This window comes from Microtus pennsylvanicus, chromosome 7 (assembly GCF_037038515.1).
Source record: "Microtus pennsylvanicus isolate mMicPen1 chromosome 7, mMicPen1.hap1, whole genome shotgun sequence".
Lineage (NCBI taxonomy): Eukaryota > Metazoa > Chordata > Mammalia > Rodentia > Cricetidae > Microtus > Microtus pennsylvanicus.
Genome location: NC_134585.1, coordinates 24222346 through 24247483, shown reverse-complemented (window position 1 = coordinate 24247483; position 25138 = coordinate 24222346). Strand labels below are relative to the sequence as shown.

The 25138-nt window shown below is 43.5% G+C and overlaps 1 protein-coding gene across 2 annotated transcripts in view; it reads right to left on the bottom strand.

Moving 5' to 3' along the window:
- Mcu (mitochondrial calcium uniporter) overlaps positions 1-25138 on the bottom strand; it is a 154836-nt gene that overhangs the window by 15588 nt on the left and 114110 nt on the right. For both annotated transcript variants that reach the window (XM_075980209.1, XM_075980210.1), the window contains exons 2-4: positions 17952-18021; positions 3560-3730; positions 2523-2627 (exon numbers count right to left, since the gene is read on the bottom strand). In XM_075980209.1, the coding sequence (XP_075836324.1) occupies positions 2523-2627; positions 3560-3730; positions 17952-18021 (346 nt within the window). The remainder of the gene's footprint in view (positions 1-2522; positions 2628-3559; positions 3731-17951; positions 18022-25138) is intronic.

Here is a 25138-nt window from a genome sequence, read left to right as displayed (position 1 = left end):
GAACAATCAAAATGCTCCTGGTTTGAGTTATTTAATTCCTTCAACACGGAATGAGCCTGAGTCACAGTGCCTGCCTTCTCAGAGAACATTTACAAAGAAAAAGAGGCAGAGTCCAGAGTTCATCACTTCTGGATTGTTTGGAGCCAGAGTAGGAACGAATAGGATGCTTTAGGGCACCACGGACGGACGAGCTGACCTGGAGATTTTAACCTGAGAGAGTGGAGGTGAGGAAGGAGCAAGAGAAAGCCATACCAGAGGGCAGCTGTGTGATGGGAAGGCCAGCGTGGACTAACATATGACAGAGCCAGCTCTTTTCAGGAGTACTTATTTACAGAAATTTATATATGTGCACTATGTCGTGGAGGCCAGAGGGTGTTGGATTCCCCGGAACTAGAGTCATCTGCAGCTCTGAGCTGCCTGATGTGGGTACGGGGAACTGAACCTGGGTCCTCCAGAAGAGCAGTGAGTGTTCTTCACTGATCCTTCTCTCCAGTTCACTAGATCTAATAATAATAATAACAACAACAGTAATAATAATAATAATTATTATTATTAGAGACAGGATCTCTCTCCAGGAACCCACGCTGTAGACCAGGCTGGCTTTGAACTCAGAAATCTGCCTGCCTCTGCCTCCTGAGGGCTAGGATTAAAGCTTCGCATCACTGCATCTGGCTTAGATCCAATCCCTAAGAGCAGGACTAAAAGGAGTGTCGTGGGGGGTTAGTGCGGGGAGTCGTGATTGTGGAAGGGGCATTAGCAGCAAGCAACAGTGAATCTCAAGGCAAAGAGGGAAAACGGTCCACAAAGACAGAAGCTACTCTGGAGCCTGGGATGAAAAGGAAAACCAATAATACCAGAGCATGCATTTTACATATGTGTGCGTATAAAAAATGACCATTAAAATGCTGCCTTGAATACTGATATTTTGGTGCCCTCTTAAAATGCACACCAAAGTTGAGCACCTCCCCTTTTTTCCCCACACCAAGTAAGAATGTGTATATTAGAAATTCCCAAGGATTCTAGAAGCCCCCAGAACTCAGAATATTTTGATTTTTACAGTGCTGAGAAGGCACTGTGTATTCAGCAGGAACCAGGGCTCTCATTTTGAGAGCTGATCTTTTTCCACGAGAGTGATGTCCAGCAGGGGCTGCCATCTACGGCTTCCAGTCAGCCATGTGATCACAATCAACCAATAACCTACCGTATGCAGTACGTGCTGACTGTGTTCTTGTTTTTGATGCTATGTTTTACATATGTGCATCCAATTATGTCTAAAAAATACCCTGCCATGTGTCGCACATGACGTTATCAGAACTTTGTAATAAAGCAGGCTTTTTGTGAGACGATTTTGTTCAATAATATTTGATTGCTTAAATTCTGGATACACTTAAGATAAACTAAACTAAAACGTAATCTTTGCTGGGTGGTGGTGGTGCACACCTTTAATCCCAGCACTTGGGAGGCAGAAGCAGGTGGATCTTTGAGTTCGAGGCCAGCCTGGTCTATAGAGTGGGTTATAGCTAGGGCTACACAGTGAAACCCTGTCTTGAAAAATCAAAAAGAAACAAAAACAAATAAATAAAAGAAAAAAAAAAAGAAAGAAAAAGACATAATGTTTGGTAAGTCAGGTGTATCAAATACAGTTTATATTTACAACTCCATTGGACTTACCACACTGGAGGCCAAGAAAGATCGGAACAATTGCTTCAGACTGCTGAACTTAAACCGCTAAAGAAACAAAATGACCAATCCCTACCAGTGTTTCACAGAGCAGAGATACCCTTTGTTTAAACATAAAGATTTCCTTCATCTTAGTCTAACGTAGAAGAATATGTCCCTGCCATGATGGATGTATTCCTTTGGAACTGTAAGCTAAAAGAAACCCTCTGCAAGGAAAACACACGGCTGATGAGTTGGTTCAGGGGGTGAAGGTGCCTGCTGCTAAGCCCGAGGCCCTGAGTTCAAGCTGAGGGACTTTCACAGTGGAGGGAAAGACCTGACTCCCGAGAGTTGTCCTCTGACCTCCACAAGTGTGTTACGGCACACACACCGACACACACATACACACATACACACAGAGACACACAGATGTGCAAACACAGACACACACATATGCTCTTACACACACAGACACAAACACAGATATACACAGACATGTAAACACAGACACACACACAGACACACACATAATGCTCACACACACAGACACACATACACACAGACATACACAGACTTGCACACACATACAAATGTGCACACACACAGACACACACACACACTGATACACATGTATAATAATGAAAAAGAATTTGAAGAGCGAAACCCGTGTCAGGAGGAACTCTTGGTAAGCACATTCAGGTATATGAGATGGAATGACAACACAATCTAGGATCAAGCTGGAAGCCTGGCTTAGTGCCTACCAGGCTCGCTGTGCGAAAAGTGTAAAGACCATGTGTGTTTCTAGGGTTACTCATGGTCCAAAGACCTTCCCACCTTCCCAAAACCTCACTAAGGCAGCTTACCTCTCTTTGGTGGCCGTACGTGGTATGTTAAGTCGTTAATGACAAGCTTAAAGTCATCGAGGAGGAGAAGGTCTATTCCTGTGGAGGCAGCAACTCGGACGCCATCTGTGAAGAGGTTAAATGGAACGAGTCAGGCACTGCCCAGCCCCATCTCAAATAGCTTTAGAGTGCTTTATCCCATTTCTCTGCTAACCTTTGCCTCACAGCCCGGAGGCCTATGCTAAACATAGATCAGCTTGTAGAATGCTCTTTGTGTTTAGGCCGGCTCTGATGATTGAACAATCCCTTTCCCCGCAGCTGTGGGAACAAGTGAAATAGCTGCTGGTCATGAACCCATGGGGCTCAGCTGGACTCTGGAGTCGACTGCGGAGCAGTGTGGACCTTTACACCGGTAGCCGGGAGGAAGAGGCTCAGAGCTTTCGACGGCGAGGTACTTGGCAGCCCAGCCACCCACAAGCTGCTAATTCATTCGGTAGGGAAGGATGTGATGGGAGCAAGTGTACCAAATGGGTCTGCCAAGCATGTTACTAAAGGGTTTGGAGTGTTTACGGCACAGAAGTTAATACGCCAAGGACGGAAGTTGGCGGCCATCGTAGCAGGTGACTCTCCATCTTCCTGTAGGCTTGAAAGATTTTTCTGAGTCAAAATGAAAACAATTCTTTTGGCACTTAAACAGATGCTACATCAAATGAGAGTTTTTAGTGTCTTATTGTATATTCTCAAATCACAGACGCTATTTTGGTAAACATTCAAGGTCTCAGCTACTGGGAAAACACATTCTGAACCCACAGTTATGACAAGAGGCTCAGGAACATGAAATGTGATTGCCTGCTTGTCCTTGTGATGGCATCGATGTGAGCTGCATCTGAATGAGACTCCCTGTGGGCACACATCTGCTGATATCGAGCAGTTATGTCCTGAGGACCACAGGGACAGAAATGGCGCTGTCATGCATACATGCAGAGCAAAAACTCCCGTGTTTTCTAAAGTTTGACTGAGCAGTTTGGGGTGCGAATTAAAAGTGGAGGCGACTGTACCTGGTGAGTAGATGGCAACCCTGTCAATCCCCCGATCCTCCTCTTGCAGTTGTCGTAGAAACACACCAACAGAGTCGGAGATAGGTTTGAGTGTGAATTGGCAGCGTTCACGCCGAGACGGCAGCCTCACGGATATCACGGGCAACCCATTCTGATAAACCACCGTCACGTCTGAGCGAAAGGACCCATAGACACACAACAGTTAGGCGTTACTGCAAGTCAAAGTTATCATCATTATTCCCATTGCACTGGGACCACCATTAGCACGACTTAAAATGCTTTTAGGGTTAGTCTAGGAACAGATTCTTGTGAGATCAGATCAAGGGACTAATTTTTCATGTATGGAAAAATGTAAAAGGAGCCGTCTTCCGAGGGGGCAAGGAGAGGCTTTTGTGGAACACAACACAGGGAGCTCTTGGGATGGCTGAGTCAGGTCCTGGTCCTATCTGGCAAGGTTTTATTCAGTAGCCAAAGATGAAGACAATTGGGTGACTGGTACAGCCTGTAGGAGGTGTGTCAATCTTGGAACACAGAGTTTTTGAAAACTTTCCCCAAAATCTACCAATATCTGAGGCTCTTCCTCAGAATGATAAAGCAATGCTTAAGGTATAATACAGCTAAACATTCAGTTATACAACACGGTGTGTACTGTGTGGAAATAGAGCCCAGCTCCTTCTGGGTGTGTGCACATCCACCTGAGTTCAATCAGAAGTGAAAGCAAGAGAATGTCCCAAGAGCAATGTATGAAGAGGGGCACTGGCAGCCACCAACTGAGGGACTCGCTATGCAGTATGGACGGCAGTCCTCATCTCCTTCTTTCTTCTTTTGGCAATTTCAATGCACAAAGCCTTAGTAAAATGAATCCCAGAAAACCTTTTCTAAGAATAATTTTCAGATATATTTTTAAAGCAAAGTTTTCAGCTCAAACCCTCACATTAGCAGCTAACCATTTACAGATGATGCCAACGTGAGGGGCAAACATAGGCTTAGAAGTAAAATCTGGGATCGGATCTTGGCTCGGATTCTTTGGGAATTATGTAACTTCTATGGGCTTAACTTTTTTCCCTCCACACAGACAGTAGGTTCCTAACTCTCGGATATGTTGTAGGGAAAGAATGAACAAACTGCTCAGAACACTTAACACACTGATCACTAGGTGATAACGAGCTCCCTTCGGGAACCAAAAGGCACCTCCTGTTAGTCTCATAAGCTTTACACCCCTCAAAATCAGATCAGGAGAACCTGTTCCGGACATTCTGAGAGCATCGAACTTTCCAGAGTTGCCACTCACACCCAAGTTCCTCATCTGTCCTAACAGCAAAACCCCAACAATTCTTATTTTCTGTGGACATCGGATGAGTTCTGACGTGCCTCAAGACGGAGAACGTCACGTTTTTACCTCAGACGCCCTTACCCCACCTGCGGATCGCTCGGAACTTTGCATCTGCTTTTAGAGCCGACTGCATTTGATTCTGTAGTGCATTACCGGGCGCTAGGACTCATAACTCTTCGTATATGGCGTCCTTCCCGTGGCAGGGTTATGAGATTGCCTCCATGCTGTATGCAATTGTAGTTCATTCATTGTATTTAAATTACATTTTTAGGTTAACACGCAAAGTGATGGGTTCACCCTGATAGCTTCATCCTGCCAACTACTATCGGGATACACAGACCCACGGCAGTTTATCTTCCCACCGGCTAATGGAAAGTAGGCTATTTCTGGTCTATCAATAAAGCTTCTGTGATTACTGGTGTAAAGCCTCTGTGTGGAGCATTTCTGTGGGACAGCCCACGGCTATCTGTGGCGGATTCAGCCACCTGCAAATCAGTACTTGGGAAACCTTTGTGCCTATACCAAACAAAATGTACATTATTCGCTAAGTAATATAATGACCATTTACAAAGCATTCATATTGCACTATTATATTACTCGATGCCATCGTTTCCTTTCTGTCTCAAGAACCCCCTTAAATATCACAGCTGCAGAAACGCACTGGCAATGAGTTCTTTCCATTTTTGTATGTCTGAAAAAGTCACCACACCTTGATTTTTGAGAAAGATATTTTTAGTATATAAAAGAAAATCTACTTGACAGGTTTTTCTTTTTCCTCTTGGCACTTTTTGAAGAATTAGCTGAATTGTCTTGTCTCACATGAAATAAGAAGTTGGGCATGTTGTATCTTTAGTCCTCTGTGTGTGATACATCTGCATTCCTGTGTGCTTTTCACACGTCCTGTTTAGCGTGGGTTTCAATGGCTGGATCATGACACGCCTTGTTTTCCTTTATGATTATTCTATGCGGAAATGGCTCAGTATCTGAGATGCATGTATTCACAGCATTCAGCAAACTCGGCTGTTATTTCATCTGACTGTTATTTCATCTTTCTGTCTTCCACCCCTCCCCCTGAAAGTCTGTGTTCAAGCACATGATACCATCTCAAAACTTGCTGAACCCTTCTTCATGTATTTTAGGTTTCTGTGTCCTCTCGGCTCCTGGGTCAGTTTAAATGCCATCTATTTCAGCACCATAGATATTTTCTTCTGCTACATCTGTCTTCTCGTTAATTCCATCTGTATTTTTTGATTTTGTATTTTTTGGTTTTTTTTCTGTATTTTCTTTTTCCTTCTGTATTCTGTTTTTAAATTTCAGATATAAAAAAATCTTTAGACATTCATTTGAATTTTTTTAACAGCTTCACTCCTCTTCGTGTTACACAGTTTTCCTTCTCCTCCTCAGTGGAAGGACCACAGTTACAACAGCCGTTTGAGCACTCTTGGCTACTGACTTCTCTGTCATTTCTGGGTCTCCGGGCAGAGTTGGGAGATGTTTTCCTGCTGCTCCACGTCTAGCTAATTTTGCTCACTGGTTATATATTCTCAATTTTGTATTGATGAACTCTGTATTTTAAGCATAAGTAAAATTACTTAAGTAATAATTTTATGCTTTCAAGACTAACTCTTTTAAGACAGAGACAGAGAATCCTTTACTGTGGGGCTACTTTCTAGGTGATCTTTCTAGAAATCTCTGTCCATGGATGCAATGATGTCCTTTATTCTGGCCAGAGGAAGAGAAAATGATGTCTGGTCTTATCTGGACACTGAGATTCATTCATTTTATATTTCCTGGTAAAAATAATTTCTGAGAAATTTTTTTCTAGTTCTCATTAGACTTTAGCCAGGCCCATGGGAACCTGTGTGGATTTCAGGAGGCCTTTCTTCATAGCCCCTTCCTCAGGAACACTGTCCCACAATCCCCTGGTCTGTTCTTCATTCAGCTGGCCCACCTGGACCTGGCTCTTGGCAGCTCTGCCCTCAGTATCACTGTCACACAATCCCAGCTGCCTAGCCAGGCTTGTTCAGCCACCCTGGTCTGCTCCTTCATTTCAGCTGGGCCTGGGCCTGGCTGCCCGTCCAGTGCCACACAGCCTAGAAGCTGCCTCCTGCTGAGAGACTAAGACAATGGCTGTAGCCATTTGTTTCCCTTGAGCTGGGATTACAGGGTCATGCAGCTCCCTATCCAGATTTCTGAAAACTGTTGTCACAGGAAGGTTATGTGTGTTGCCAACTGTTGATAGCAGGGCAGACATTCCCATCATAGTTCACCAACACCGACACATGATTTGAAATTTGACACAGAAAAGAAATTGAGTATACACTCAAAGGGAACAGGTCAACAACTTAACACACAGCACAGATTTACAACATTGAAATGTATCAAATATGAAAAGGTTATTATTTTCCTTTTCAAAAAGAATCCTTCCCCAGCATTCAGAGCCTCTGATATGTAAGTAGGCCTGTCTCTTCTACAGATAGCAATGATGGTATCACAGTAAATTAAGTGATTAACTTATTCATTTGGCATCCTTACTGCAATTATCTTCTTTCTGTTATGCAAAAGACCAGCTAACTACAGATCTCTGAAGGAGGCAGAAGGGAACTTAAATAAAAGATAGAATTCTTCGAGCATCATTCAGCTGACACTTGGAACATTTCATTAAAACACTCCGTGCCTAGAGGTTACTGTCTTTAAAACAATCGAGACAAAGTCAATGGAGAAAAGGAAGATACTCTGCATCTAGCTTAATGTCTTCCTTTAAAGAGTATGCAGCCCCTTGAAGGAATAAAATAGAAAAGCTTCCGGCAACTCTGCGTGGAATACACAAACCTTCATTATAAATACTGCTTTGAAAAGAATCCCCAGGTCTCCCTCTTTCCCACAGGCTGGATTACAATGTAAATGTTAGATGTCTCGGTAAGCAACCTAGAAGGACAATTCCCAGTTTGTCAGGTTTAACAATAGGTCAAGAAAAGCCTGCTGGAAGAGAACCATCACCAGGGGCTTTTGCAAGGAGGCCTCAGCACCAACTGCTCTCCAGAAACACGCTTTTAAAGTGGCCTTGGCTCTGACTTCATATTACTAAAGTAAGAATGGGCAAGCATGTTCACCAAGAGTGTTGCTTCAAAGAGACTCAGAAGTCACAGGGCTGCCACCAGAAACACTGAGAGCCAGGCAGGATGTGATGAGAGCTTGAAGCATAAAGCAGAGCATACGAAATTATGGAGGCTAAGAAGGGCAGGACAGGAGCTCTGAACATTGGGGCTGCGTAAATAGGGAGCAAAGTAACACCTGTGGGCTAGGGTGGGGTAGGGAAGGAAGGTCTGTGGTAAAACACACGTGCTATTATTTGGTCAAATGTTTAAAACCCAAATGCTTGTAAAACACCACCCCTTCACGCCCTCACTAGACAGACTGGTGGTATCTAGGACTTTCAAGGTGGAGAGAGAGGAATGAATTCAATCAGCAAGTTCCAGGTCAGGATGGTTATCAGAGATCTTGACTCGAAAAAGCAACCAACCAACCAATCAACCAACCAACAAACCAGCCAGGCCATCAGAACCAACCCAATATGTAATTTTACACAGCTTGGTTATTGTTCAAAAGAAGGTAAAAATCTCTCTAAGTTGGGTGGTGGTGGTGGCACATGCCTTTAATCCCAGCACTTGGGAGGCAGAGGCAGGTGGATCTCTGTGAGTTCGAGACCAGCCTGGTCTACAAGAGCTAGTTCCAGGACAGGCTCCAAAGCAACATAGAGAAACCCTGTATCCAAAAACAAAAACAAACAAACAAAAAACAAAACCACTTCTCTGTAGAACAAATGCTACGTCATGAACAAGACTGTGCCTCGAGGGCTCCTTGTGGAGGGAACAGAGGACAAAGCAGTGCCTTGTAAGGTCCTGAGACTGAACTTCGTGTGACAGATGATTTCTGTGGCTAATGACCTCTCCACACACCGCCCACTTTTGATGATGTTCCGCACCACAAAAGTGAGACATGATTATATGGTTTAATACCGGGAAGCCAGAGAATCATGTATTCTTCTTCAACAACCTTTTTCTTCTATGCTTACTGTTGTAATTTAAAAAGCAGTGTGTGAGAGAAAGACGCCATGCCATAGGGCGCACACGGAGGGCTTTTTTATTGAGGGAAAGGGAATGGAAAAAGGGGAGCGAGGAGACTCGCCTGTGGCAAAAGAGAAAAGAAGAGAAAGAAAGAGAGAGAGGAGATGGGAGACCCACCTTTTAAAAGGGAACGCAGTGAAGGTGTACAGGAGGTGTTCTTAGTGGCTGCAGCTGGGGACAAATCTGTCAGGACCCCAAGGGCAGGCCAGTAGAGATGTCTGAATACTTAGAGTTATGAGAATTAATTCTAACAAGATCAGATAATACTCCTGGATCAAATGCAAATCTGGTTCTCACTGTCCAACTAATTCATTTCTTCAGCTCTCCTCCCTGAGCCTTCTGAGTGCCAGGCTTACAGATGTGCACTACGATGCCTGACTCGGCAGTCGTTTCTCTTAGATCACATATGGTGCTGGGCTACTAAAACTAACAGAGATTTCAGCTCTCAATTTGCTTATTTTAGCAGCATTCAGTGGTGTAATTATTTCATTTGGTGAAAACATTTTTGCCTTTAGCTTTGATGGCGCTGCATTTCCTGTCTTTTTGTTTTTATCTTTTTGTGTTCTTTTTTGTTTTGTTTTCTCTTTAGTTTGTCAAGACAGGGTTTCCCAGTCGCTATGGAGCCAGTCCTGGAAGACTGGCAGGGAATTCACAGAGATCCCAGGGAGTGCTGGGATTTAAGGAGTGCACCCCTATGCAGGTCCACACCTAACTTTCAGTCATAAGCACTTCTTCCTGTATTCGGTCCTCAAAAGATTCTGAGTGCTCTTCCTCAGAACCTGGGCTTCTCAACCCACATGTTTTCCAGGCAATTCCACAGCTTTCCTAACTCAACTTTTACGCAAATGCGGGTGCTGTCCCAACGCCTCTATCAGTTGTGCGGGACACTGCACTTTCCATGGGAGCACTACAGACTCAAAGCCTCAAACAGAACCCACGTCCCTCTAACCATCTGCCATCCCAATGAAGACCATCGTTCAGCTTCCGACCAAGTAAGAAAACTACCCAGTGTCTGACTGCCACTCCCCTCCTAATCAGTAAGTGTGACTTTTCCTCTTATTTGGGGCTAGAAAGATGGGTCAGAGGTTAAAAGCACTGGATGTGCTTCCAGAGGACTTGGGTTCAAGTCCCAGCACACACATGGCAGCTGACAGCTGTCTGTAACTCCAGTTCCAGGGGATCGAACACGCTCACAGAGATACACACGCAGGCAGAAAAAAAATAAACTATGGCTTTTCATTCTATTTTAAAGACGTCTTTAAGCCATTCAGTTTTCCCTGCAGCCACTGTCCTGGTCTAGGTTGCTCCCATCTCTTTCTTCTGTGGAGGACATAGCACTTCATTCTAGCCTGGTTAGCATGATCTTTCTTTCTTCAAAGGGAAATCACAACTCTGAGGTTGAAAGTTCATGTTTATTGCTCTCACCTGTAATACATGCATTTATACCTGCATGAATACAAATGCACACAGACATGGCCATGTATAATAAGTATTATATATTATTACAGCCAGCGTCTAAGAAGTCTCATTGTGACAGCTCTCTCCCATGGAGGTAGGCACACAATTTGTAGTACTATCATTATCAAGTCAGGACTTGCTTGTACAGCTAGCGGAGTGTTCAAGAAACAGTGTGCAACTTCTGAGGCTACTTCATAAGTGACCTGCATCTGTCTTGCTCTTTTGGATACCCAGCTCTGGGAGCTGGCTACCATGAGGACCAGCCTGTAGCCCTGTGGAGAAGCCTATGTGAAGTGGCATCTCCCACCAACAACTTCATCTCACTCATTAGCAAGCAGCCTGAGAATTGGATTCTCCAGCCCAAGTCAAGTCTTCAAATGACCGTAGCCACAGATGACACGGACTTGCAGCCTCAAGAATCTCCATCCTGCTCGACTAAGCTGTTCTGAATCTGCAGAAATACGAGAATAAAGGACCCTGATGCTTCAATTTCTGCTGCAGTAATTCGTCAGAGTTAAATACAAGTTTTGTGTGCAGTTAGATTTTATATAAATAAATGGTCCCACTGTGTCCAACCTTCTACAACTTGTTTTTATGCTCCACTGTTTTGAGATGTATTAGGGTTGAAGCCTATTTCTGTATATTTACACCTATAACAGAATTTCATTGCAGGAATACAGCACCATTATCCACTAACAAAAAACAATGCATTTCTTTCATTATAAATACAAAAGGCTCAGAGAGAGAGGGAGAGAGAGAGACAGAGACAGAGAGACAGAGAGAGACAGAGAGAGATATTGAGATTCTAACTTCTGGTACCTTTCTTTTCCTTTTGGAGTTATATGTTTTACATCTTACTCCTTAAACACCTGGAATTTGCTTCTCTGATATAGAAAGTCAGTTGTCATGGCACCATGTACTGAATAGTCTGCTCCCCTGCCTTTGATTTAGAAAAGAAATTCTATCACATGCTGAATTTCCATTGGCACAAAGTTTCTCTATGATGCAGAAATCTTTGCCATGCACACATGCCAGCTGTTTGGATGATATCAATTAACGTGTGCTCTAGGTGAGCTGTGCCCCTTTGCTCTCCCACCCCACGTCTGTCTGAGATGTCTGCACATCTGTCTGAGATGTCTTCACGTCTGTCTGAGATGTCTTCACGTCTGTCTGAGATGTCTTCACGTCTGTCTGAGAATTCTGCACACCTTTACTCACTCACAGGAATTCTGAGCAAGTGCCATTCTGTTGGGTTCTGCCGAGTATTAAACCCAGTTTACAGATTCCTGGGGGAGATGAACAATTTTGGCACCACCATCATCACAAGTGCTAGCGTGCATAATTCTGCATTTATTCTATTTTCTATGTCCTGCAATACAGTTCTTTTCAGTAGTGTCTCAGATACTTTCATTAGTTTCACGTCTAAGGAAAAATATTTTAATAGTACTACATCCACAGGCACAGTGTTTGGTCTAACTATATGTTAGATTGAGCACAAAATTATTGCTTTAGTAGAGTTAACTAACTTCTATTTTGATGATGACAAAAAGCCTCTTTCCACACTGTACGGAAACATTCTTGGAATATCTACAGTTAACACATGTAAATAAAATGTGTTTGCTTCAAAATAACCTTGCGAGAGGCACTTGTGTAAAATATTTCTTTATTTAGAGTATTCATAATATATTGATGTTAAAAACATGGAATCTTTCTCATTCTCACTTGAAAAATAATCATGTCTTAAATCATTTTGTGTCGCAATGACAAAATACTTGAGGTTAAGTTGCAAGGAAAAGGGGCTGGTTTAGCTCAGCCTGGAAACATCTGCTGAGACCTCAGGCAGTTTCGTTTCATGGTGGACGATGTTATACAACAGGACCAGGTGTGAAGCAGCAAGTGGATTCGTATGGAAGGGAGGCAGGGGTAAGTATGGGGTGCAGGGGTAAGTTGGCTCTGTAAGTCTGCTCTGGGGGTATCCAACAAGTCCTACAGGAAAAATCCAACTCCTATAAAGCTCCACCCATTCTGGAGACATCAAGCTTGGTTTCTTGACATTTAACCCAATCTTTTGAGAAAACCATTAATGAGGCTGGTGATCCCAAGGCCTAACCACCTCCTAAGGGTCTCACCGCTGACAATTTTGTATCAAGAAAATAAACCTCTACAGGAGTTTTGGTTGGGGCGAGTCACACTGGACCATACCAACGTATGGAAATAATTACACAGAAAATATCCTTCTAGGCTACATGTGGTGGTGCATCCGTGAACTTGGGAGGTCAGTGCATGAGGACTGCTAATTCAACCCTCTTCCAGGGTCCCCATGCTCCCAATTTACTCGGGATATCTTGTCTTTTCTACTTCCCATGTAGATTAGATCCATGTATGTCTTTCTTAGGATTTTCACTGTTGTCTAGGTTCTCTAGGTTTGTGAATTGTAGGCTGGTTTTCTCTGTTTTATGTTTAAAAACCACTTACGAGTGAGTACATAGGATAATTGTCTTTTTGGGTCTGGATTACCTCACTCAAAATGATGTTTTCTAGCTCCATCCATTTGCCTGCAAAATTCAAGATGTCATTATTGTTTTCTGCTGTGTAGTACTCCACTGTGTAAATGTACCACATTTTCCTTATCCATTCTTCTGACCACACATTTTCATTGTATAGCTCAATAAAATCAATTTAAAAAAAAAAAAGAAAGAAAATGTGTGGTCAGCATTTCTGGTTTACAAGCTTCTTTTGCTTTTCCTAGACTATTACTAAGTGAAGGAGGCCAATGTGAAAAGGCTGCCTCTGTGGTTCCAATTTTGTAATAGGCTGGAAAACTAAAACAGAGACGGGAAAACACCAGCAGAGCCCGAAGGCATTGTGGGTCATGCCTCCAATTCCAGCACCCAGGAGTCTAAGGTAGGAAGAGTGCTCTGAATTCACGGCCAGTTGAGGCTGTGAACAGAATTCCAGGCTATAATGGTCTACAGAGGAGAGAAGGGGGAAGGGAAGAGAAGGGAACAGAGAATGGGGTGGGTAGGAGCAGGGGGGGGAAGCAGGAGCAGTGAGCGTTCTCATTGCCCACACTGTTGTTCCAGCCCTGGCTGTTTTCAGACACTATGTTATACAACTTCAGCCAGCATTTCTTAACATTTTTGATTAATTGACCTCTGAGAACCTGATGAAACGTAGATTTCTTTAGCTAAGTTTTCCGGGGGAAAAAAAATCTAAACAATTTGCACATAAAACTTTTACATATAATTTATTACAGAAGTGGCAACTAAGTGCCTATTTGAAAAATAATGCTCAAGAAAGCTGCATTTTTCTCATTTCAAAGCAAAATAATAAACATTTCCTGTTTCTTAAAAAAGAAATAAATCATACAAAATTTAAAAATCCTAAAAATTTAAATTAATAAAATTCTATTCTATATGAAGGATCATGTTGAGGCTGCTATTATTTGGCAGGAATAAAGAAAGCAAAGGCCCAGGTACAACGCAAAGGCTCAAGGCAGCAGTAATCCCTGTATTGAGTTCAAGGCCAGCCTGGGCCTGGAAAGGAACCCTGTCTCAAAAACAAAAACAATACAAAAACTCAACAAACAAGGACATTACTCAAGGGCCTGGCTTCCAAACCTGGTAACTCGAATGTCCTCTTTGGCAATGAAGACTGTGTGCCTTGCTCTTTGATGTGGGAGACCGTGACAACGCAGCCCTGCCAAGGCGTGTGGAAAGAATGCAAACACGTGTGGCCTGCTCGGCCACATGACAGAGGACAGGCTGGTGCAGGGAGCCCGAGGACTCTGCTCCTCTCAGACTTACAGGCTTACCACCGTGGGACACCACGTCACGGTGGGGGAGGATACAAACTCATCTCAGTTTGAGGTTTTCTGAATGGAGGTGATCCTCAGAGCTCTGTGGTTTTTCTGAGCTCCTGCAGACAAACTGGCAGACTTTTCTCCCGTGATGCTCTACAGAGATACTTCCTCCATGCTCATCCTGGTCTCGTGACCTAACTCGGAGATAGCTTAGCTGCACAGCAAACCAGGAACAATGGTTGTGAAGTCAAACAAGAAGATCGCACACTTATCACGGAGTCCCGAATATTCCTGGGTAAGTCCAGGCATGAGTAAGTAATTCCTGTTTTCATCTCTCACCTCCTAAATATGACTTCCCAGCCAAAGTCTTAGAAAAGAAACTTATATTTTTGATCTTCTTTGTGGATAACAAAACAAAACAAAAACCTTGTTCTCATGGCATGGACACCTGTGCAAGGAAGACAGATTTCATTCTGGCCTGTGAGAAGACTTCAGAGCCAGCATGAGGCCAAGGAATAAGGCATATGCTATTGCAATGGGCAGCGCGGCTTTCTGCCTGGCAAGCTAAGTATCTGTGTTGCAAAGTATGGAGAATGTGCCAGCTGTGCCGAGTACCAAGATCTTCCTTACATTAAAAAAAAAAAAGTCGTTTCCCTCCCTAGTGGTTCTTTTAGCAAAGAAATTGAATGTTTCTTCAAACACTCTGGTAGCCATTCACAGGGGAAAAAAGCCCTTCCAGCTTCCACCAGACACACACATATTTAGGGATTTTTTTTTTTTTTTGGACTCAGCATGGTTATCAACAGAAAAACCAGGAACTAACTACTTAGAGCAGTTATTTCATCAAGCTGCATTTGGGAGAGAAATGAGAGTTCCTAATTCCCTCAACATATTGAAAATTTTGTAGTCCTAGAACGGACGCCATCACCTGAAATCTGGCAGGCTTGCTTCTCCTCCAGGCTAAGCCCCGCATACACTGTCAGCACGTAAGGCTGTGACATGGGCGTCCGCAGCAATGTGGAACTCCAGGCTTACCAAACCCTTCAAGAAAGGGTTCTGTGGTGCAATAAGACTACTTCACAATTGAGTAAGGATTCAAACTGAAACCCCAGTTTACAAAAAAGTCCAAATTGTCAGACACATCTTTTAAATAGAAAAATATAAAGCACTTCATTTTCATGACATTCACTTAGGAAGTGAGTTCCTGGTCAGGTTAAACCCAGAGGCTCTGCAGTCTGTCACCTTCATGATTAGCAGCTTCCTTATTGTCCTTTTGGATGGTCACACCTCTTTTTAACATTAAAATAAAGGATGTGTACTCAATATGTGACATCTGTCCTTGGTGTGATATGTGTACCTAGTATGTGGTACAAGTAGTTGATATGTGACATATATACTCAACATATGGTATGTGCACTTGATATACATGTACTCAATATGTGATATATGTATTTAATTACCTGAGGCTGTGAGAGGTACAAAAGGTGACAACTGGTGTTCAGACGTCAAACCAGCAGAGGAGTGACTCTGATGGAGGTCAATCCTGTCCAAGCAAGGCCTGCAGGACCATCGGCTCTGGAAACTGTTTCTTACATTTGCCAAAACAGCTTGGTGTCCCTGCATTGTAGTGTGTAATCTCATGTGATGTGTATATGTACAACTTGATAGTAAGAACATAAATGTCACTTCTCTGCTCTGGCTGCTGCTAAACAGGGTTTTCTAGACATGGCAAGGAAGCTGCATCCATGAACTCAACTATATCTCTACCTAACCAAGTCCTACATAGTTAGAACACCAGGTAACACACCAACACGGACAGGAGAAAGTTCACAGGCCCCAGGGCTAGGATGAAGAGCTACCGGTAACTATGGGCTGCCAAGAGAATCAATTTTCTCCTGGGACAAGCTTCCCTAATGGGTTGTCTAACCCCAAGTGGTCAGCCCTTAATACATGTACATATGAACCACACTCAATGGACTCAGTAGGGCGATTGTGTGTGTAAAACAATCACAATTAAAGAGGTCATGAATTTGATAGGAAATTACAGGGGCTCTCAGAGAGAAGGGAGCAGGTGGTATTATGGACCCCTGGCTCTAGGCCACATGACAAGCTTGGAATCTGGTGCACACTGGTACTAAGCCTTGACTGGGGGCACAAGCCTGTGCCCCAGCTGCCTTTAACTTGCATATACTACTATTTCTCTGGCAGCTGTTTGTCTTCAGGACACATGAACAACAAGATGCCAGGTAGAATTTCTCTTGTTTTGCTTTCAGTCTAATCTTCGAGTCAATGTCTCTGTTCTATAAATGAGTGACCACCAAAGGGTCTCCTGCAGAGGCTGAGGGTTCACACTTAGGTAATGATTGCATTGATCTGAATGCCTAAGTGTGTGCTCATTGCATTCAGAACGCACACCAAAAGGCGCTGGGGGAAGGATCCTGGTTACGCTGTGACACTCATACCAATGACATACAGGGGACCCCAGGGATCACATGATTCATTTGGGGCTTCTTCAGTTTTGGCATCCTTGTGAATTTGCAATATGTTCTTTTAGTGCATACTGTCTATGAACCAAGGCTTATAGAGTTGAATTTAGAACAAGATCAAACTAGGGAGTACACAAAAACATTTAAAAGTCGACCCCTAAGCCAAGCACTGTAAACTGATATTCATGGTAGAAATGGTAGTGAAAGTTAGAAACACACAACCATAAAAATAAGCAAATTTTCAGTCTTGTTGTCCATCTGTAGCATTGAGGACATTTACCAAGGATTCTGTGTGATCCCCAAACATCTGCTAACCCCTCCCATGCTAAACAAGGGCCTGAGGGGCTGAAGAGGTGGCTCAGAGGTTAAGACCACTGTTTTCACAGAGGACCTAGGGTTGATTCCCAGCACTCACATGGAGGCTCATTACTGTTCATAACTCCAGCTCTAGGGGATCCAATACTCTCTATGATCCCTATGGACACCAGAGCACAGGTAGTACACAGATATACATACAAGCAAAATACTCATATGCAGAAAATAAAATAAAATGATTCTTTAAAAAGAAAAGGGGGGGAGGACACCTGAGCATGAGGGAAGAGACAAGGAGAGAGGGCACACAGACATGGAACTGCCTGTGATGTCGTGAAGGGGCAGCAACATTTGATCGGTATCCAGGATGTGAAATACCAACAGGCATTCCTCTGATGCTTGAGTAATCGTGGTCCTTGTTTCTAAACGTGAAATAACACCAAGGTCCTATGAAGACATGACGGACAGGCTAGGTTTTTGTGGTTAACCTGAACTCACTAGACCCTCATCCCAGTTCCACATTCCTTCTGTAATCCTCCTCCCTTTCCCCTGATCTCCGATAGAATCACAGATGGGATACGGTTAATACATTAATGAGCTGGGCTGGAGGGATGGCCCAGCAGGTAAAGGTACCTGATGCCAAAGCCAGAAGATCTCAGGTCAATTCTTAGAACGTACATGGCGGAAGAATGGAACCGACCCCCTCAAATTGTCCTCTGACTCCCAAATGCACAGTTCATGTACATAACCTTCCCCAAAATAAATAAATATAATTCATATTTAAAAATAAGTTTATGTATTGACTTAAAAAAAATTGGAAATACCAAGCTAAGGAGGAAAAGAAAGACATAAAAAGGGATTTGCCAAAACTCACCATCAGAGGGCACAACCGTACTGCAGTACGCAGCTCCCACACTCTGCCAGGACGCCGGCCTCTGGTGTGCCTGTAAGACAAAAGTCAGGCCAACTGTCAGGGTGACCAATGCGAGACATGTGTGCCCCAAATAACACTAGCTTTTGAGTCTGTAAGTACTGTGTATACTCAGTGGAAAAGCTAAAAATATAACGCAAGGAAGCAACCAAAGGGATCCCAAGCATCCTACGGGCAACAAGCACTTTGGTGTGTTTCCACATCACAAAGAACACATCTTCACACGTGCAGATAGGTACAGTCTCAAATTGAACAAAACGAGAACCATGCCTTACAAATCTTTAAAGCAATTCTGGTTGAGCATTATCCTTTCTAAATTCCCTGGCTCCTTCCTGTTAGATCTTAGGTCGGCACCTCTCTCTTTTATTTCATCAAAGAACAAGATGTACTGTGCATTTACAGTATTTGAGGAGGCACTGGCCCTTGAGGTTTACTTTCCTTATTAAAAACCTGGACAGGCAACTTCAGTGTCTGAGCCCACAGCATCAGAAGGAAAACACGGCCACATGCCTTTGCCACGTACTCAAAGTACAGTGCCGCGGCTGTAAGTCCAGGACTTCAGATATCAGGATTAAATTTGATTAATTTAAGAGCACTGGATGCATTGCTATATCTTTCCTTGGTACCTTTGCCTTTCCTAGTCCCCAAAAGTATGATAGAAGGAAGACAGGAAGGCACTAAATAACTGAAACCCATTCCAAGACAACGAAAACCATTTAGGATTCTGACACAACGCACACCATCACTCAGTTGTAACAGAAGACACGTGAACCTCACCAACTCCCACCTCCTTCCACCTAAAGGCAGTGGGGACTGTAAGGCTAACTAGGGTGGTTAGAATGAGAATGCCCCCTAAGCTCTTAGGTTTGAGTGTTTGTCCCTAGTTGGTGGAACTGTTTGTGAAGGATTAGAAAGTGTGTCCTTGTTGGAGGAGGGCTTTGAGGTTTCAAAAGTTCAAGCCAGACCCAGTCTCTCTTGGTGTCTGCAGCTGTAGGCAAGAGCAAAGCTTTGGCTCCTGCTCCACCTGCGTGCCACCAAGCTTCCCCACCATGACGATCATGGACTAACCAGCAGAGTTCGGTATGCAAGTCCCAATTAAATGCTTCCTTTTATAAGTTGCCTTGGTCATAGTGTCTCTTCAGAACAATAGAAAGGTAACTAAAATGATAATATTTAGAAAAATATAAAAAAAGAAGATTTAAAATTACTGGAGAGAAAGTTTGCACATTGTTTTGCCTTTCAGGTTTAAACTTTTGACTCATAGGAGTTAATTTCAGTCGAATTTAAGAAATAAACACAGCTACTCTCTCTCTCAGCAGCACAGCTGTTCGACGTAGTGAACGACCCATCTTCACTTGACCTCAGAGGGCATCATCATTTTTCACACTGAATCTATTTCTGAACCTCTACTCTGTCCAGTGATCTGTTGCTCGCGCCACGTTCTATTTTATGACAAATTTTAGTATCTGGTATGGTTAGCCTTCATGAGAACCAAATGAGTGATACACGCAAAGCATTCACAACAGTGCCTGGTATGCAGTAAGGGCAGACCATGTTAATTCCATGGGTTAGCACAGTGGAGACTACCACCCATACGATTTCTAGTCTTTGTATCCAAGAATCTTTGTGTTTTGAGATGTTCTGATGAGATGTTTGTATTCTGATTGCTGCTTTCTTGTTTTGTTTGTTTCTTGGTTGGTTGGTTGGTTTTGTTTTTCAATACAGGGTCTTTCTGTGTAGACCACAATCAAGATGAAGAGGGTCCTTAGAAGGCATAAAAATACCCAGAGTAGGGAGAAGTCTCTAGGCAGTGTTAATGCCAGGTAAAGAGACACTCCCTTGCAAAGAAAACCTAAGATTTATTTTTAATGAAGGGCAGTCCACATTTTTGATAAGTAACCCGGGAGTGTCAAAGACAAGCAGAGGTTTGTAACTAAGATCAGGGATGCATGCAGCTCACTGCCACCTGAGCTGCAACGGGCTCCCTTTAGCCTTCGCCCAGGAAGAACAGCGCCCAACAGCATCAACTTAGACTCCCAAATGCCCTAACATTATTTCCCCAAGTGATAGGACTCAAACTAATTAAAAACTTTCAGTATTGAAAAGAGACACTTAATGTCCTCAGATCCAATTATTTAACCCAACTTAATGCTTACTTTCGGGTCCCTTATTGCTAACATAAATTAACTTTCCCTTCATTTACCTTTCACAGTCAGAAGAGCAGCCCTGCCAGTCAAGAAGACACTAAGAGTCTAAACAACCTGCCAACAGCTCCAAATAGTCACAGCCAATTAGACAGGAAGGGGAAGGAGAGGAGAGAGGAAGGGAGAAGCAGCAGTAAGGTTAGTTTCATTCCCAGCACAGCTCCGTTTAAGAGTCTTCTTGAAATTTCTTTATGTTTTGGTTTTTTGAGACAGGGTTTCTCTGTAGCTTTGGAGCCTGTCCTGGAACTCACAGAGATCCTCCTGCCTCTGCCTCCCGAGTGATGGGATTAAAGGTGTGCGCCACCACCACCTGTCCTGAGAGGACTGAGTCTTACCTCATTAGGAAACAAACAGCTGATAACTACAGCAAAGCATACTGCATTAGTGGTGCCAAACAGCTTCTGTCCAGAGCTGAAACTCGGTCAGATGAAGCTTCACTGCGCCACAGTCTAGATCTCTCAAACACTATGACCAGAGTATCCATCAGACTGGGGAGCTCAGTGGACAAGGTGCTTTGCCTCTTAAGGACTTAACTGGAGTTTGAGCTTCAGAGCCAAGGTAAAATCCCTAGAACCCAGTTTTTTTTCTTGTTGTTTTTGTTTGCTGTTTGTTGTTTTGTTTTGTTTTGAAGTCACGGTGCTTGGCCTCAAACAGAATGGGACATTTTTCACTGACTCCGAAGCCCAGGGAACAAGGATGAAGAGAGGACTGGAGAATGGGGATTAGGGCAGTGGGTGCTGTCTTCCGGACAGAATATAAGCTCTGTGATCAGGATCACTTGCTAGCTGTGACTGTCCGCATTCTTCCCTCAGTAAGAGGAAGAGAGGGAGGGACGGAGGAAGGAGAAAGGAGGGGCACAACGGTAGGAGAGGGCCAGCTGGGAAGGGAGGTTGGTGGGAGTAGAAGGAGCATGAGAAAGCATAGGAAAGTAATCACAATGCATTATAAACAAGTATGGTAGTACATTTTTATAAACACATTTTAAAGCCGGGCATGGTGAAATGTGCTTGTAATCCCAGTGCCGGGGAAGAACCTGGGGACCTACCGACATCCACACTGTTAAATTCCAGGTGGGGAGTGAGCCTGTCTCTAAAAAAAAAAAAGATAGATGGTTCCTGAAAACCCTTGGGTGACACCCAAGGTTGTCCTGTCACACACACACACACACACACACACACACACTCGATCTAGAGCTGGTTTTTTCCATGTGTCTCTGCTGACGTAATAGAACTACTGAAGCATCGCACCGGCAATAGACTTACTAGGTTCAACCAAAGCACCAACCCCAGCACTCTGTTCTCAGAGCTTGAGAGCCAACAGCAACGGCGACCCTGGAGTGAGAAGAATAGGACCCAGAATCTCAATACCCAACAGGACCTTTGCAGACTAGTTTACAAGGCTGATTTCACTCAGGCTGAGGGCCAACACTTGAATGGCACGTTGTATTTGCACTTCAATGTTCTACGGAAACTCACAGTCCTTATCTCCTTAAGGAAGATCTGCCTCTTACTGGGAGTGGCGGGAAGTACAGTGCATTTTCCAAAGCACAAGGGTCTGCACCCTGAAATCCGTGTAAGGTAAACCCACACCACGTGAAAAGCAGATGGTCCAGGGTCTGCAGAAATATCTCTTTAGACAGCAACAAAAACAAATAAGTATGCTGAACTGCACGACCGTATTTTGCTCTTCTGGTAACGAGGAGACCAAGTGTCTGATGCAGTTTAAGTTGGTGCTATTCATATTTATGACGTAAAACATGCATCATGCTTTAGGATAAGAAAATTACTCATCCTTTGGTTATTTAAAATGATTATTACACTTTATTCCACATGGACTAATGTTTCTCCCATTAGATCATTGTGAATTCATAGAAGAAGTCATGACCACAGCAAGGCCTTCTGTGAACTCTTTCAGCATCAATTCTCTGATTAAATCTATCATATGAAGTGACTTAAAAATACTTGTTCACGGGGGCTGGAGAGATGGGGTAGCAGTTAAGAGTGCTTACTGCTCTTTCAGAGGACCCAGGTTTGGTTCTCAGCATCCACACCAGGTGGCTCACAACCACAGGTAACTCCAGCTCCAGGGGACCCAGTGCCCTCCTCTGGAGTCCTCAGGCTCCTGCATACAAGTGGTGTATATAACTCACAAGGAACCCCCCTCCATACATACAGAAAAAGAATAAATCTTCAAAAAAAAAAAGTCTTAGCTGGGACCAGAATGGGGATTCAAGCCAATGTTCCCAGCACTTGAGAGGTAGAGGCAGGAGGATCTAGAATTCAAAGCTAGCTTTGACTAAGTAGTGAGCTGGAGGGCAGTCAGAGCTACACGAGACTGTGTCTCAAACAAATGAAAAAGGTCAAAGAGTTCTTGTTTTCGTTTTGAACAGCGATTCTGGGTTCTCTGTAGCTAAGGGCGACTTTGAATTTTCTGTCCTCCTCCTTCACCTCGCAAACACTGAGTCTAAGACATGCCTTACCGACACGGAGGCCATGGCTTTGTACGTTAGGCAACCACATTTACCACATCCCCAGTCCTTCTTTTATTATTTTTAAGTATACCACACCTCCCAAGTTCTTTTTTCTTTAGGACTTCCGCACACTGTTCCTAGATTCCGCCCATACCCCTTGGCCTCCTGGCACCGCATTCTAGTTACCTGTCCTAGTGACCGACTCCCCTCCGGGGTCACAGTCAGCCAGGAAGGTTGCGTTAATCTCTTTACATACTGGTGCCTCTCGGTATGCCAGGAGAAAGGAGAAACTTCATAAATATTTATTTAACTGAGTTGTAGTGCTTTCTTTTTTTTTCATATTTCAGCTTCTTTGACAAGCTTTCTAGCTTGGCTTCGTACTCTACTTTTTTCCATGGGGAATTATTACTGATGTTTTATTTTACTGCCAAGGGATTCTGAGAAATGAGAAGAAATGATGGTATCTACAGCATTTGGGGGGAGGGTATTTAGAGTATATCGTCACCTATATATTAAAAGTCCGCTTTATTTTTGGTTGCAGCGGGCGCATTTCATGTTGCATAGAGGTGGTTAATAACTATGCTGGTGATTATTTTTGGACAACAGAATACCCAACCACAAAATCCTTAAGGAACTAACTGTCACATAATAACTAGCACCTAATAACCATATGTACAATTCAAAAGTGAGTCAAGCCAGACTATGATTCGTTAGACTGAATAAACAGACCCAGTATTTATAAAATGCTTATACTGAGAATGTAGATTGGGATGCCTTGTGCTGCTCTTTTTGACAGTTCTCCTTGGCAAAGGAACCTGAAACTGTGTTTCCCTGTGTTAACATTTACGTCTGTGACATCTCTAGTCGCTGGCGCAATGACACTGAGAGACAGCTGCATCTAAATTAGCACACCAAGACCAAGCTTCTTTCTCTCGTGTGGCTTAACGTTAGAAAGATACAAAGACGGTCTCAGAGTCCTTCATTTTGGACCGATGGCAGGAACACAGGGTTAACTACGCCATCCTCTATACTCTGTTTTATAAAGTGCAGTACTGTGGAATGTTTTGAAAGTCCCCTTTCCTATTTAGGTGACGCCTCGGGCTGTGAGAACCTGTGCTGTTCCTAACAGCCAGTCCCTGCACCTGTAGCATCTGCATCATCCGGGAGCTTGTCTGGACGGAGACTCCAGGTCCCCCCTCAGCCTTCCTGCACTGTACAAGGTTACCAGGACATTCTGTGTAGTCCTATGTAGCTCACCCCAATGAGACCCAAGGGCATGTAGTAGCTCTCCAGGTGCGGTATTCTCAGACCCGAACCCCTCTCACTTAGCAAGACCCTGGCAGAACAACTGAGTTTCCTAGAGAGGCCATGTGATATAATGGAAACAACACTGCGCAGAGAGCTAGGAAACTAAGTTCAGCTGTGTGTCTAGTTCCGTGACCTTGAACCAGACCCTTCGTCTGTGAAATGAATAGATCTGAGCAGACATTGTGAGGCTTTGCAACTCTGAGGGCCATGAATTTGTGAAGACACATAGCAATGGGTTCTTTCCTGACATGTAGCACATACGGTGAAGCAGCTGAGGGAAATGATTTAATGGTGTATGTAGCTGGGAGAAAGGGTTCCGAGACTGGGCCTGAGTGGCGTATCGGGGCCTTGTCTCTCCAGCACTTTATATGGAGCCAGCGCTGCAGCAGCGCGACCTCTTCATTTTCACACTTGAATTCTGGAGGATGCACAGTGGCGAATAACTTAGGCAGTGGGCGGCTGCTATTAATAATCCCCTCCCCTCTCCCTTTGTTCTTGAATACAGATAAAAACACAGGTAACAAAAGAGCTCTAGAGACGAAAACAGCTTTTACAGTTTGCACAAGAGCAAGAGAATGTTAGTGCTCTTATGAAAAGCACGGTTGCAATGTTTAGAAGTAAAGGGTCCGGGGGGGAAAAAATAAAGCCAATATGCATGTATATATGTAGATGCACATATGTAGAGAAAATAAAACTTACATGCATGTGCATGTGTAAATGCATATATGTAGGGAAATTAAAGTAAATGCAACATATTAATAGCATAAATCTAGGGCATAAGACTACATGCACGTTGTACGCTTTAGAGTTGAGAATATTCAAAATAAAAAACTGAGGGAGAAAAAAATTAACATAAATATACCTTGACTCCAATAAGTTTCTTGCAGTTTTCTCTTTTTTTGTTTTTGTTTTGTTTTTAAATACAGGGTTTCTCTGTGTAACAGTTCTGGCTGTCCTGGAACTAGTTCTGTAGATCACACTGGCCTCAAACTCACAGAGATCTGCCTGCCTCTGTCAGCCTCATGAGTGCTGGCATTAAAAGCATGCACCATCACTGCCTGGCTTATTCTTTTTTAAAAAAACAAGTAAAATGTGTTAGATTCAAATTTTTTAATAAACTTTAAGACGCGTCAGAAAAGCTAGAACAG